The 12,023-nt window shown below is 39.8% G+C and overlaps 1 protein-coding gene across 3 annotated transcripts in view; it reads left to right on the forward strand.

Moving 5' to 3' along the window:
* The first annotated feature begins 2,871 nt into the window (after window positions 1–2,871).
* Window positions 2,872–12,023, forward strand: part of HLTF (helicase like transcription factor) — a 71,876-nt gene continuing 62,724 nt past the window's right edge. Inside the window, exons 1-2 of one of the 3 annotated variants that reach the window (XM_084768476.1) lie at window positions 2,872–3,696; window positions 5,532–5,739. In XM_084768476.1, coding sequence (XP_084624602.1) covers window positions 3,677–3,696; window positions 5,532–5,739 — 228 coding nt within the window. In that variant the 5' untranslated portion in view covers window positions 2,872–3,676. Of the gene's footprint in view, window positions 3,697–5,531; window positions 5,740–12,023 lie in introns of those variants that run through there. The other 2 variants (XM_084768475.1, XM_084768477.1) reach the window with 2 other exon arrangements.

Here is a 12,023-nt window from a genome sequence, read left to right on the forward strand (position 1 = left end):
GTTGAGCCTGGGAAGCCTCAGAGCTCCCTCCTAGAGTGACACCCTTCCTCCAACAAGGCCACACCCCCTAATAGTACCATCCCTAATGGGCCAAGATTTAAACACATACATATTTAAACTATTACACATATGTAATATGTATTGGTTTTATTATAATAGCTTACAGGCTGTGTTCCAGTTAATCCAACAATGGCTATCTTCCAATGGGAAGCCATGAATCCAGCAGTTGTTTAGACAATGAGGCAGATATCTCGACTAATCTTCAGAATACACCAGAATCCCAAAGAAGTTGGCTCTAGTGCCAGTGAAGGAATGGACTTACCAGCAAGAGCAAGAGCAAGCAGATGAAGGAGGAAAGCTTCCTTCTTCCATGTCCTTTTTATAGGTCCTTGAGATGACTGGACTCAGACAATTGTCTCCTTAAAAAAAAAAAAAAGCTCTCCAGCTATTGGGAAACTCCTCTAGGGCCTGAGACCTTGAACTTAGTTTCCCCCTATGATTAAATGAAGTCTAAAAACAAAATGGTACTACTTAAAACAAGTTTCTTTTGCTTGTTCCCAATAGTCTCAAAACAACATCAACAAAAGGACCCTGGGCAGGAGGCCAAGCCAGGAGCTGATCTCAAGCAGCTCTGGACTTGGTTGTCTGACATTCGGTAAGCAAAGGCCTAAACGGAAACATCTCCTGTTGTTTCAGTAGGAGTTGAGGTTAACCTGTCTTCTGGCCATAGATTTGAAACAATTGTTTAATTTAAGGATATATGGGAAAAATGAATGGCTTTTGAAAACAGTATAACTCTGTTATTTATGAGGAACAACCTTGCTAACTGAACCTCACTCAGAAATAGCCCTCAGCCACCCTTATTTCTCACTATGGGTTGAAGGACTCATTAGACAATAACTCATTTAACAAGTATAATAGCAAAGACAATATTATTGCTTTCTTTAAGAAATACTTTATTTTTATTTTGTGTACATTGCTGTTTAGCCTGCATGTATGTGTAACTACAGAGAGTTGTGAGCTGCCATGTTGTTTCTGGAAATTAAAGCCAGGTCAACATGGAAAATATCCAGTGCTCTTAACTGCTGAGCCATTTTTCCAGCTCTATTATTCATTGTTTAAATCAAATACCTGATTTGAATTAACAAAGCAGAACTTTACTCAGCATTAATTTTCCATCACCTTTCCTGCTCTCCCAACTATCATTTACCCAGCATTTTTTCATGGACTCTAATTTATTGGTGCCTGGTTATGTAAGAAAAAGCAGTTATAAGCCAGCCAGGGTGGTGCACGCCTTTAATCCTAGTACTAAGGAGGCAGAGGCAGGAGGGTCACTGTGAGTTCTAGGCCAGCCTGGTCTACAAAGCAAGTCTAGGACAGCCAAGGCTACACAGAGAAAAGAGAAACCCTTTCTCAAAAAACCAAAAATAAAAAAAAAGCAGTTATAAATATTTTCCTTTTTAAATTTTCTTTGGTTCTTGCTCTGTGTGTATGTTGTGCGCACATGTGCGCAGGTGTGTGATATATATGTATGTTCATTCATGCAGGGTTATACACACAGAAGCCACAAGAAATTTTTGGCTGCCTTGTTCTGTCACACTGTGCTATATTTCTTTTAGATAGTCTCAGCTCCAGAAATCCTTCTGTCTTTTTATTCAACATGTATTTATCAAACATAAAATATCAATCATTTTAGGCATTTGTCAATAAATAGCAAAATTAGAAAATTAAATAGCACATTTTTAATGGATAAGTACTATATAAACAGGCATACATTCATTTACATATATTGGGGCATTTTCTAAGGAAGTTTTGGTATGGAACATTGTGAGTCCAATTTTCAGATGAATCCTCATGTGATGGATAAGTAGTGGTAACCTCTTTGGCAAAGGGAACTTGTATAGGGCTTCTTTTCTACATGTTTACTTGAGTAAGTAGGTTGGTTTTGTGGCTGAAGGACAATGTTGGAATTGACAATGGTTTGACTTTGTTGTTGGGATTGGGTTTTTGTTTTCAGCGGAAAAAGATGTTAAGTCTTAGTGAACCATGTTACTTGGACTTTTATTTTTAGCCCAATGAGCATGGATTTATTAATTTTACACAGAAAATGTTATGATGATACAGGCTACTGTGGAGGTTGGGGGTTCTGCCTCAGGGTCAAAGTTGGCCTAGGATATACATTGAGTTCAAGACTAGCCTGGGTAACTTCCTGAGTCTGAGTCACAAAGTTAAATGCATTTGAAGAGTGTTTTGATTTATGACTTTCTTTGTTGTTAGTATAAAAATTCATGCAACAGCTTGAGTTGGAATATAGCATTTGGACTGTTCTAAATCTGTGTTCCCAGGTCACTGATACTTGCTTCCAGAGTAAATTATACCTTAATCCCTTAATCCTGTTAAATTTTGTTTGTTTTGTTCTTATCTTTATTTTTCTTTCTTTCTTTTTTTTTTTTCTGACATTAGTATTCCCAAGGGTGCCATGCCAGCAGCCCACCCTCAAATGTTCTCATTACACTACTGCTGGTTCAGAGATCATCTGTGTTTAATAAACATACGCCTCTTAATATCTTACCACCTTTCATACTCTGTTGGTAGACACATAAAATGGACCACTCTAGGAAGGATAACTTCCAGTATTTAAAACTTCTAAAAATACATCTAGAAATCTTCATTGTTTACAGCACACCATATTGTGTTTGGCTCAGCACCACCATTAGCTCTTCCCATTGTAGGTGCAGTTGAAGGCGCAGCAGTTGCAAGGCTGCTTATCAATACTGGGTTTGTGGTCTTTCAAGGTGAAAGAACCACCCCTACCTTGCCTGATAATGGCACACAAAAGCCCCAAAGGTGGAATTTCCCTTTAGATTATAAAGTTTCTTCACAGCCTCCTTTAGCTTCCTGAGAAAGCACAAGTGGGCACATCCACTACCTCACCTTACCCTAATGATGGACCAGTCTGGCATTTTCGGGTTGTCTTATTTTATGACTTTATTCTACTAAGGTATGAACATTGCCGTAAACACAATAAAGTGAGGTGGAGAGGTAATCTGAGCGCAGGGTCTTGCATACACCGAGTCATTAAGAACAATACAGTCAAGGCTTAGCAGAGAAAATGAGACAGGTATCTGACCCAGAGCCCCTTCTGAGGGGGGGCCCTGTTAGGTATTACATCAGAGAAGGTGGGCTAGGGATGACCTGACTTATGGGGACATCCTTGAGGCTTTAGGGCAGAGGCTAGAAGTCATTGCCCCAAGTCTGGCAGGGAACGTTAAGCTAGGTGGCTCTCTCAAGAGGCTTCGAGGTCTTCCTGCCCAATACCCCTCAGGGGGCGGAATAACCTGGTGGAACCTCCAGATTGCCCGACTGCCTTTGAATCGCAATATGGGGCGGGGCTCCCCACCCTCACGTATTCTGATTGGTTGAGCTCCGCAATCTCTTCCTGTGGATTAGACACGTGTACTGTCGATCACACAACGTCACTGGTTTCTTAGACTGGAGCGGGGTTTAGTGGAGGTCGACGTCTAAATAGATGCGCGGCGACTCGCTTGACGGTCGCGGCCTCCCGTTTCGGTTCTGGTTCCCAGCACCTGGGCTGCGAGGCTTTGAGGAGGCTTTTCAGGCAGCCTGAGGAGATCCCGGGCGCCCAGGGCATCCGGAAGTCACCCCGCCCCGCGCCATGTCCTGGCTGTTCAAGAGGTAAAAGGCTGAAGAGGGTGGGGCGTGAGGCCAATTACCCCGCGCTGCCCTCCTCCAGTGATTGTGCGCTCCCGGGCGATAAGTGCACTTTGTAGTCTTGTGGTGCAGTTTTTAATCCCTTCTGCGGATCGCTTGGCGGTGTTGCTCGCGTAGGCACCAAAAGTATTTTCCTAGCTGACAGGAGTCTGCTGCTAGGATCTCCGGAAATCTCTGTATGGGACTTGGCGGCAGAGAGTCCGGGGCGGGGGTGGGGAGGGGGCGGGGAGAGGAAGAGAACTGAAGCTGAAGCATCACCGGAAGTGCTTTATTCACCATTGTTATCCCACTGTAAGAGAGGCATTGAAGGGCTCCTAGACACCCCTACTCTGAGTGTCTCACACCAAAGTCCAGAAGTTTACAGAGGAGCTGAAAGGGAAACTCCCGACATGATAGCTCCATGTGTTTTTTTTAAGAGAATGACAACTTCTAGGAGACTTCCAGCAAACACCACTTTTCATCTTCTACAGTCGTTTTTCATGCCCATTCCTGCATTAATTATCCTTAAGATTGAAGTTACTTTTAAAATAGCAGGGTGATGTGCATAGATAAAGGGTCCTCAGGTCAGCTTTCTAGGATGTCATAGTTTAGATACCCGATTTAAGATGTATTCTGTTCAAAAGGAGTTAAAGCAGTGAGTGTCGGATGTATTTATGCCAAAAGTTAAAAATATTTTCATAGCCTGTGGTGGTGACACACGCCTTTCTACGTATTTATTTTTCATTTATTCATTTTACATACCTATTCTAGCGATTGTAGTCCCCTCCTCTTCTCCTCCAGGTTCCACCCTCCCTCCCCTTTCCCTTATTCCTCAGAAATGGGGATCCCTCCTTTGACTCCGACCTATCAAGTCTCATCTGGACTGCCTGCATCCTCTTCTCTGTGGGCTTGCATTGCTGTCCCTCCAGGTGGAGGCACACTCCTTTAATCCTGGTACCTGGAAGACAAAGGCAGGTGGATCTTCGAATTAGAGGCCAGTGTGATCTACTGAGTGAGTTCCAGGGCAGCTAGGGCTCCACAGAGGAACTTTATCTTTAAAAAAACAAAAAGGAAGAGAGAGAGAGAGAGAGAGAGAGAGAGAGAGAGAGAGAGAGAGAGAGAGAGACAGAGAGAGAGAGAGAGAGAGAGAGAGAGAGAGAGAGAGAGAGAGAGAGATAATGGTAATTTTGTTTTCATAAATCAGTCTCTTAACCAGTGGACATTGAAAATTTTGACATGTTGGGGATTGAAGAGATGGCTCAGAGGTTAAGAGCACTGACTGCTCTTCAGAGGTCCTGATTTCAATTCCCACCATCCACATCGTGGTTCACAATTGTCTACAAGTGTCATCTAATGCCCTCTTCTGTCCTGCGGGCCTACATGCAGGCAGAGCACTATATACATAATAAGTAAATCTTTTAAAAAATATTTAAAAAAAAAAAAAGAAAGAAAATTTTTACATGTAATTCTAGCTTCAGCATCACAAACATTTTTATTTTCACCAGGAGTTTCCAGTGTTTTAACAGGTCATATTTCTGGTAACCTTCCTCACTCAGTTCTTGCTTTATCTAAGGCAAGTGAAAAGCTTGATTCAAGTTTTCTAGGTTTAGTGTTTTTGTTTATTTGGTTTTTTGGTTGTTGGTTAGTTTAGTTTTTTGAGATAGTGTTTCTCAGCCTTGCCTGTCCTGGAACTCACTCTGTAGACCAGACTATCTTGGAACTCACAGAAATCCTCCTGCCCCCGCCTTCCAAGTGCTGGAATTAAAGGTGGTCACAACCACTGCCCTGCTTTGTTTTGTTTGTTTGTTTGTTTTTAATAGGGATCCTGTTTGGAAGTATTTTCAGTCTGTCCAGTATGGAGCCCATGGAAAATTTCCAAGACTTTCATACCCAACTTTCTTTCCACGCTTTGAATTCCAAGACATAATCCCCCCAGATGACTTCCTAACTAGTGATGAAGACCTAGATTTGGTTTTATTTGGAACTTTGAGAGGACAAGTTGTTGGACTACGCTATTACACAGGAGTTGTGAGTATAAGATTAGATACTAAATAAAATTGTGGTATGCTTGTGGTTTTAACAGTAAATTATATTAAAAAGTCATATATACAATTAATATTTTACTTTGAGTGACTGAAATATGTTACTCAAAGGCTAGTTATAAACACCTTTACCAACTTTGTTTAATTTTTTTTATTTCTGCCATGCTTACAGTATATAAAGCACTTTGCCTACAGAGTTATTTGAACCTTGTAATTACTGAGGTACAATGATGAATTTAGGAAACATCTTCAAAATTCATCAGTTTTTACTAGATAAGTGAATTGTTTACTTTTAGCTTCTTTATTTTTGTAATAAGAATAGCTTCTACTCTTTCTTTGTATGTATTCTTGTTCTCTGAATTGTGTGTGTGTGTGTGTGTGTGTGTGTGTGTGTGTGTGTGTGTGTATGAGAAAGAGAAGGGGAAAAATTGAGAATATATATATATAATTTTATCTGGACAGTAATCCTTATTAGGGTCACATTTGTTTTCTGGGTAATGTACTTCTAATGTAATTTAATTTATCCTGGGTAATTTTTAAATGTAAAATTAGAGTAAGATTCAGTATTTAGCTAGTATTTGCTATATTTGTTTATTTTTTTCCTTTGTTCTTTTGTATAAACAGATACCAATTTTGTAATTTTATATTAGTATAGTTCAGTATATAAGTATTTCTTTAAAATGCAGTTTTGGGATGAAGAGATGACTGAACTGTTAAGATCACTTGCTATTTTTGCAGAGGACTGTAGTTCTGTTCTCAGTACTCATGGCTGACAACTCACAGCTCTCTAAAACTACAGCTCCAGGGGTCTGATGTCTATTCTGGCATTCATGGCTACTGACACATACTTCCATACAGAATATGTACACATACACACACACACACGTATATGTATATGCATATATATGTATATACACATGTATATACATATATATGTATATATATGATTAAAAGTAAAATATAACTTTAAAAAACCCAGTTTTTACATTTCACTTTTTCTTTTTAATTTTAATTTATTATAATTTATTCAGATTACATTCAGAATGTTATTCCCTTACTTGAATCTTCCCATTTCCACCCACCCTCCCTCTTCTCCATCTTCCCCTTTCCTAGACCTCTGACAGAAGGGGACCTCATCCCCTACCATATTAGGTCTCATCCAGATATCTTGCATCCCCCTCTGTGTGCCTGCCAGGCCTCCCACCAAGAGGAGTGATCAAATTGGGGGCACCAGAATTCATGTCAAAGGCAGTCCTACTCTCTGCACTACCACAGAGAATGAGCTGTCCATCAGCTATATCTGAACAGGGCGTCTAGGTTCACTGCATGCATTTTCCTTGGTTGATGCAACAATTTGTGCAGGGCCCCTGGGGCCAGATACGCCGGCCTTGATGATCTCCCCATGAATCTCCTCAACCTGCTGGATCCTTCCATACTACTTTTCTCACTCCACTTGGAGTCCTTCAGCAAGTCTAAGCATCTGTACTGATAGCCCAGCAGGTGGAGTCTCTCTGAGGTTATCTGTGTTGGGCTAATATCCACTTATACGTGAGTATATACCATGCATGTCTTTCTGGGTCTGAATTATCTCACACAGGATGATCATTTCTAGTTCCATTCACTTGCCTACAAATTTTAAGATTTCCTTGTTTTTAATAGCTGAATAGTATTCCATTGTGTAAATGTACCATAGTTTCTTTATTCATTCTTTGATTGAGGGGCATCTATGTTGTTTCCAGATTCTGGCTATTTTGAATAAAGCTGCTATGAACAACTTTAACCAAATGTCCTTGTATGCTGGAGCATCTTTTGGGTATATACCCAGGAGTGGTATAGCTGGTTCTTGAGGTAGTACTACTCCTAATTTTCTGAGAAAGCACCAGATTGATTTACAAAACCGTTGTACAAGTTTGCACTCCTACAAGCAATGGAGGAGTATTCCCCTTTCTCCATATCTTTGCCAGCATGTGCTGTCAGTTGAATTTTTGATCTTAGCTATTTGGACAGGTGTAAGATGGAGTCTCAGACTTATTTTGATTTGCATTTCCCTGATCCTAAGGAGGTGCAGCATTTCTTTAGGTGATTCTCCAACATCCGATGATCCTTTGTTGAGAATTCTCTGTTTAGCCCATTTTTTAGTTAGATTATTTAGTTTATTGGTATCTAATTTCTCAAATTCTGTATGTATTTTGGATATTAACCCTTTGTTAGATGTTGCATTTGTGAAGATTTTTTTTCTCAGTCTTAGGCTGTCATTTTGTTCTGTTGACAGTGTCCTTTGCCTTACAGAAGCGTATCAGTTTCCTGAGGTCCCATTGAAGAGTATCGGTATTAGCTCTTCTTTGAAGATCTGTGCTGAAACCATCTGACCCTGGGATTTTTCTTGGTTAGGAGAGTTTTGATGACTGCTTCTATTTCTGTAGGAGAAATAGGACTATTAAATTTGTTTATCTGATCTTGATTCGACTTTGGCAAATGGAATCTATCAAGAAAACTGTTCATTTCCTTTAGATTTTAAAATTTTGTGGCATATAGGCTTTTGAAGTAAGATCTAATGATTCTTTGTATTTCTTCAGTGTCTGTTGTTATGTCTCCCTTTTCATTTCTGATTTTGTTGATTTAAATAGTGTCTCTCTGCCTTTTACTTAGTTTGGATAAGGGTTTGCCTATCTTGTTGATTTTCTCATAGAATTGGCTCTTGGTTTCATTGATACTTTGAATTATTTTCTTTGTTCCAATTTATTGATTTCAGCCCTGAGTTTGATTATTTCCAGCCTTCTACTTCTCTTGGGTGTATCTGCTTCTTTTTTGGGGGAGGGGCGCTTCCAGATATGCCATTAAGTTGCTTGTACGAGATGATTCCAATCTCTTTATGAAGGCACTAAGTGCTATGAACTTTCCTTTCAGCACTGCTTTCCTTATGTCCCATTAATTTGGGTATGCTGTACTTTTATTTTCATTGATTTTTTTAAAGTCCTAATTTCTTTATTTCTTCTCTGACACAGTAATCATTGAGCAGGGAGTTGTTCAGTTTCCAAGTGTATGCAGGCTTTTTGTTATTTTTGTTGTTGTTGAGGTCAAGTTATAGGCCATGGTGGTCTGATAGGATACAAGGTATTATTTCAATCTTCTTGTATCTGCTTATGCTTGCTTTGTGACCTACTATAGGGTAATTTTGGAGAAGGTTTCATGAGGTGCTGAGAAGTATAATCTTCTTGGGTGAAAATTTTGTAGATACGTATTATGTCCATTTGATTCATGACATCTGTTAGTGTCATTATTTGTTGGTTTAGCTTCTGTTTCATTGACCTATCCTGTGGGGAGAGGTGAGTATTGAGTCTCCAACTATTAACGTGTCAATAGTGGGATCAATTTGTGCTTTAAGCTTTATTGGTGTTTATTTTACAAATGTGGGTGTCCTGCTATTTGGGGCATAGGTGTTCAGAATTGTGATATCATCTTGGTTGACTTTTCCTTTGAGTATGAAGTATCCTCATTACTTTTGATGAATTCTGGTTGAAAGTGCATTTAATTAGATATTAGAATGGCTACTTCAGCTTCCTTCTTGTGTCCATTTGCTTGGAAGACCTTCTTCCAGCCCTTTACACTCAGGTAATATCTCTCTTTGTGGCTGAGGTGTGTTTCTTGCGTGCAGCAGAATGTTGGTGGGTCCTGTATATGCATCCATTCTGTTAGTATGTGTCTCTTTTTTGTAGAGTTGAGATCATTGATGTTGTGAGAGATTAGTGACCAGTGACTGTTAGGTCCTTTTGTTTTAATGTTGGTTGTGGTAGTGTGTTTGTGTGATTGTTGAATTTTTGTTTTGCTAAAACGAAGTTATCTATCTCCTGTGTTTTCCTGTGTGTAGTTAACCTCCTTGGATTGGAATTTTACTTGTAGTGTATTCTGTAGGGCTAGCTTTGTGGATAGATACTTTTAAAATTATTTTTTCTCATGGAATATCTTGTTTTCTCCATCTATGGTTATTGAAAGTTTTGCTGGGTTTAATAATCTGGCCTGGCATCTGTGGTCTCTTAGGGGTAGCAAGACATCTTCCCAGACCACTCTGGCTTTTATGGCCTTTGCTGAAAAGTCCAGTGTAATTCTGATAGGATTACCATTATATGTTATTTGGCCTTTTTTTCTTGCTGCTTTTAATATTTTGTTGTTGTTGTTGTTCTGTACATTTAGTTTTTTTTTTTATTATTCTTTGGGAGGATTTTCATTTCCAGTCTACTCTCTTTGTTGTTCTTTAGGCCTCTTGTATGATTGTACACATTTCTTTGTTTGAATGAGTAGATTTTCTTTGTTGAAGATATGCTCTGAGCCTTGGAGCCAGGCATCTTTTCTTTCTTCAATTCATATTATCTTTAGGCTTCATCTTTTCATGGTGCCCTTCATTTCTTGGGTGTTTTGTGTTACAAATTTTTTAGATTTAACATTTACTTTGATGGTTGCATCAAATTCTTTCATTGTATCTTCTGTGCTTGAGATTCTTTCCTCTATCTCTTGCTTTTTGTTGGCAATGCTTACCTCTACAGTTCCTGTTTTCTTCTCTAAGTTCTCTAGATTTTTCTGTTTGTGCTTTTATTATTGTTTCCGTTTTCATCTTTAGATCTTGAACCATTTTATTGATTTCTTTCACCAGATTGTTTGCATTTTCCTGAATTTCTTCCAGTGATTTCTTTATTTCCTCACTATAGGCCTCCATCATGACCTCTCTAAAGACCTCCATCTGTTTGGTTGTATGATCCTGTATTTGTTTACAGATTCTTTCTTCCATTATTGTCTTCATGAGGAAAGATTTGGGGTCATTATCTTGTGTTTCTGAAATGTTACAGTTTACAGGGCTGATTGCTTTGGAATAACTGGATTCTGGAGATGCCATAATATTTTGGCTTTTGTTGTTTTTGTTTTTATGCTGGCCGTTAGCCATTTTGCTTTCTCTGGCGTTGTGTGGTAGTTTCTGGTGTCCTTTACTGTCCATTGAGAGCAGCTGGTAGGTGAGTGGCTATATGTTAAGACCCCTCACCTGCAGGGATCAGGAACTCTTCAGGTGGATCAGGTGGTGACCTGAGATCAAACCTGGGAACTTTCCATGGATCAGCTGGGTGACCTGAAGTCAGATCTACCTGTTTTCCACACCCTGTTGTCTCCTCTTGTCATGGAGACTCAGACACTTGTGTTTTGTAGCCGACAGCTGCTTATGATAAATAGAGTGCAGGTACTGTGTATCCTGCAAGGCTTGTGGTTAAACCTTGGAGCCCACACCCATGCCTCCGTGGACCCTTGAACTTTCCTTGTATTGGCCAGGTGACCTGAGGTCAGATCCACTTGTGCTCCAAACTGTGGGGACTCCTCTGGCCTAGAAGACCCAGACTCTGTTGTTTTTGTAGCCCACAGTTCCGTCAGGGTCACAGAGCTCAGATGTTGCGTGCCCCACCAGGGGCCTTTGCCTGTGTGGACTCAGGAGCAGTTTCATGGATTGGCCAGTTGACCCGAGGTCAGATCCACTTGTGTTCCAGACCTTGGTGTGTGCTCTGGGCTAGAAAACCCAGACACTGGTGTTTTGTAGTCTTCATTTCAGTCTGATACCCAGAGCACAAGCAGGTGAGTGGCTATATTTTGGAGACAGCACACAGACCTACAGGGACCTTGGGACTTTTCTGTGGATTAGGCAGGTGGCCTGAGGCTGGACCCACCCATCCTCAGTCACCAACACTGGTGTTTTGTTGTTCTCAGTCAGTCCTTAGGTCACTGTGCAATTGCTGCTGCTCTCCTGGTCAGACGCTGTGTATTTGGCGCCACCATCTTGGATCCTCCTTTACATTTCATTTTTATTAATGGAATTAACTTATATGTAATAAGCAATGACTAATAAGATTTTGTTGATTACTTAAAATGTTTTTATTTTTTCCAGTTAGGATCAAAACAGGGTTAATATATTACTTTTGGTTATTATAAGCTATAAGCCCACTCTCATTTCCTGTTGCAGATTTGTTTGTGTCTTTTAAAAACAAGGTCTCTTTTATAGAAACTTGTTGATTTCTTACATTCCCCCTTTCCTCATATTTTTATATTAAAGCTTGTTAAAAGTCTTATTTTTTTTTTCTTCTGGGGAAGGAGTTTGAGTCAAGGTTTAACTCTATAGGTTAAGCTAGCCCAGAACTCACTAATCCAGCTTTATATTGACCTCATAATAAACTCATACCGGTTTACTATTCTCAGCCTTCTGAGTGCTTGATGGTTTCAGAACTTTCTTTTTTTTTT

The sequence above is a fragment of the Acomys minous genome, assembly GCF_964271855.1.
Source record: "Acomys minous genome assembly, chromosome: 19".
In the NCBI taxonomy this organism is placed as follows: Eukaryota; Metazoa; Chordata; class Mammalia; order Rodentia; family Muridae; genus Acomys; species Acomys minous.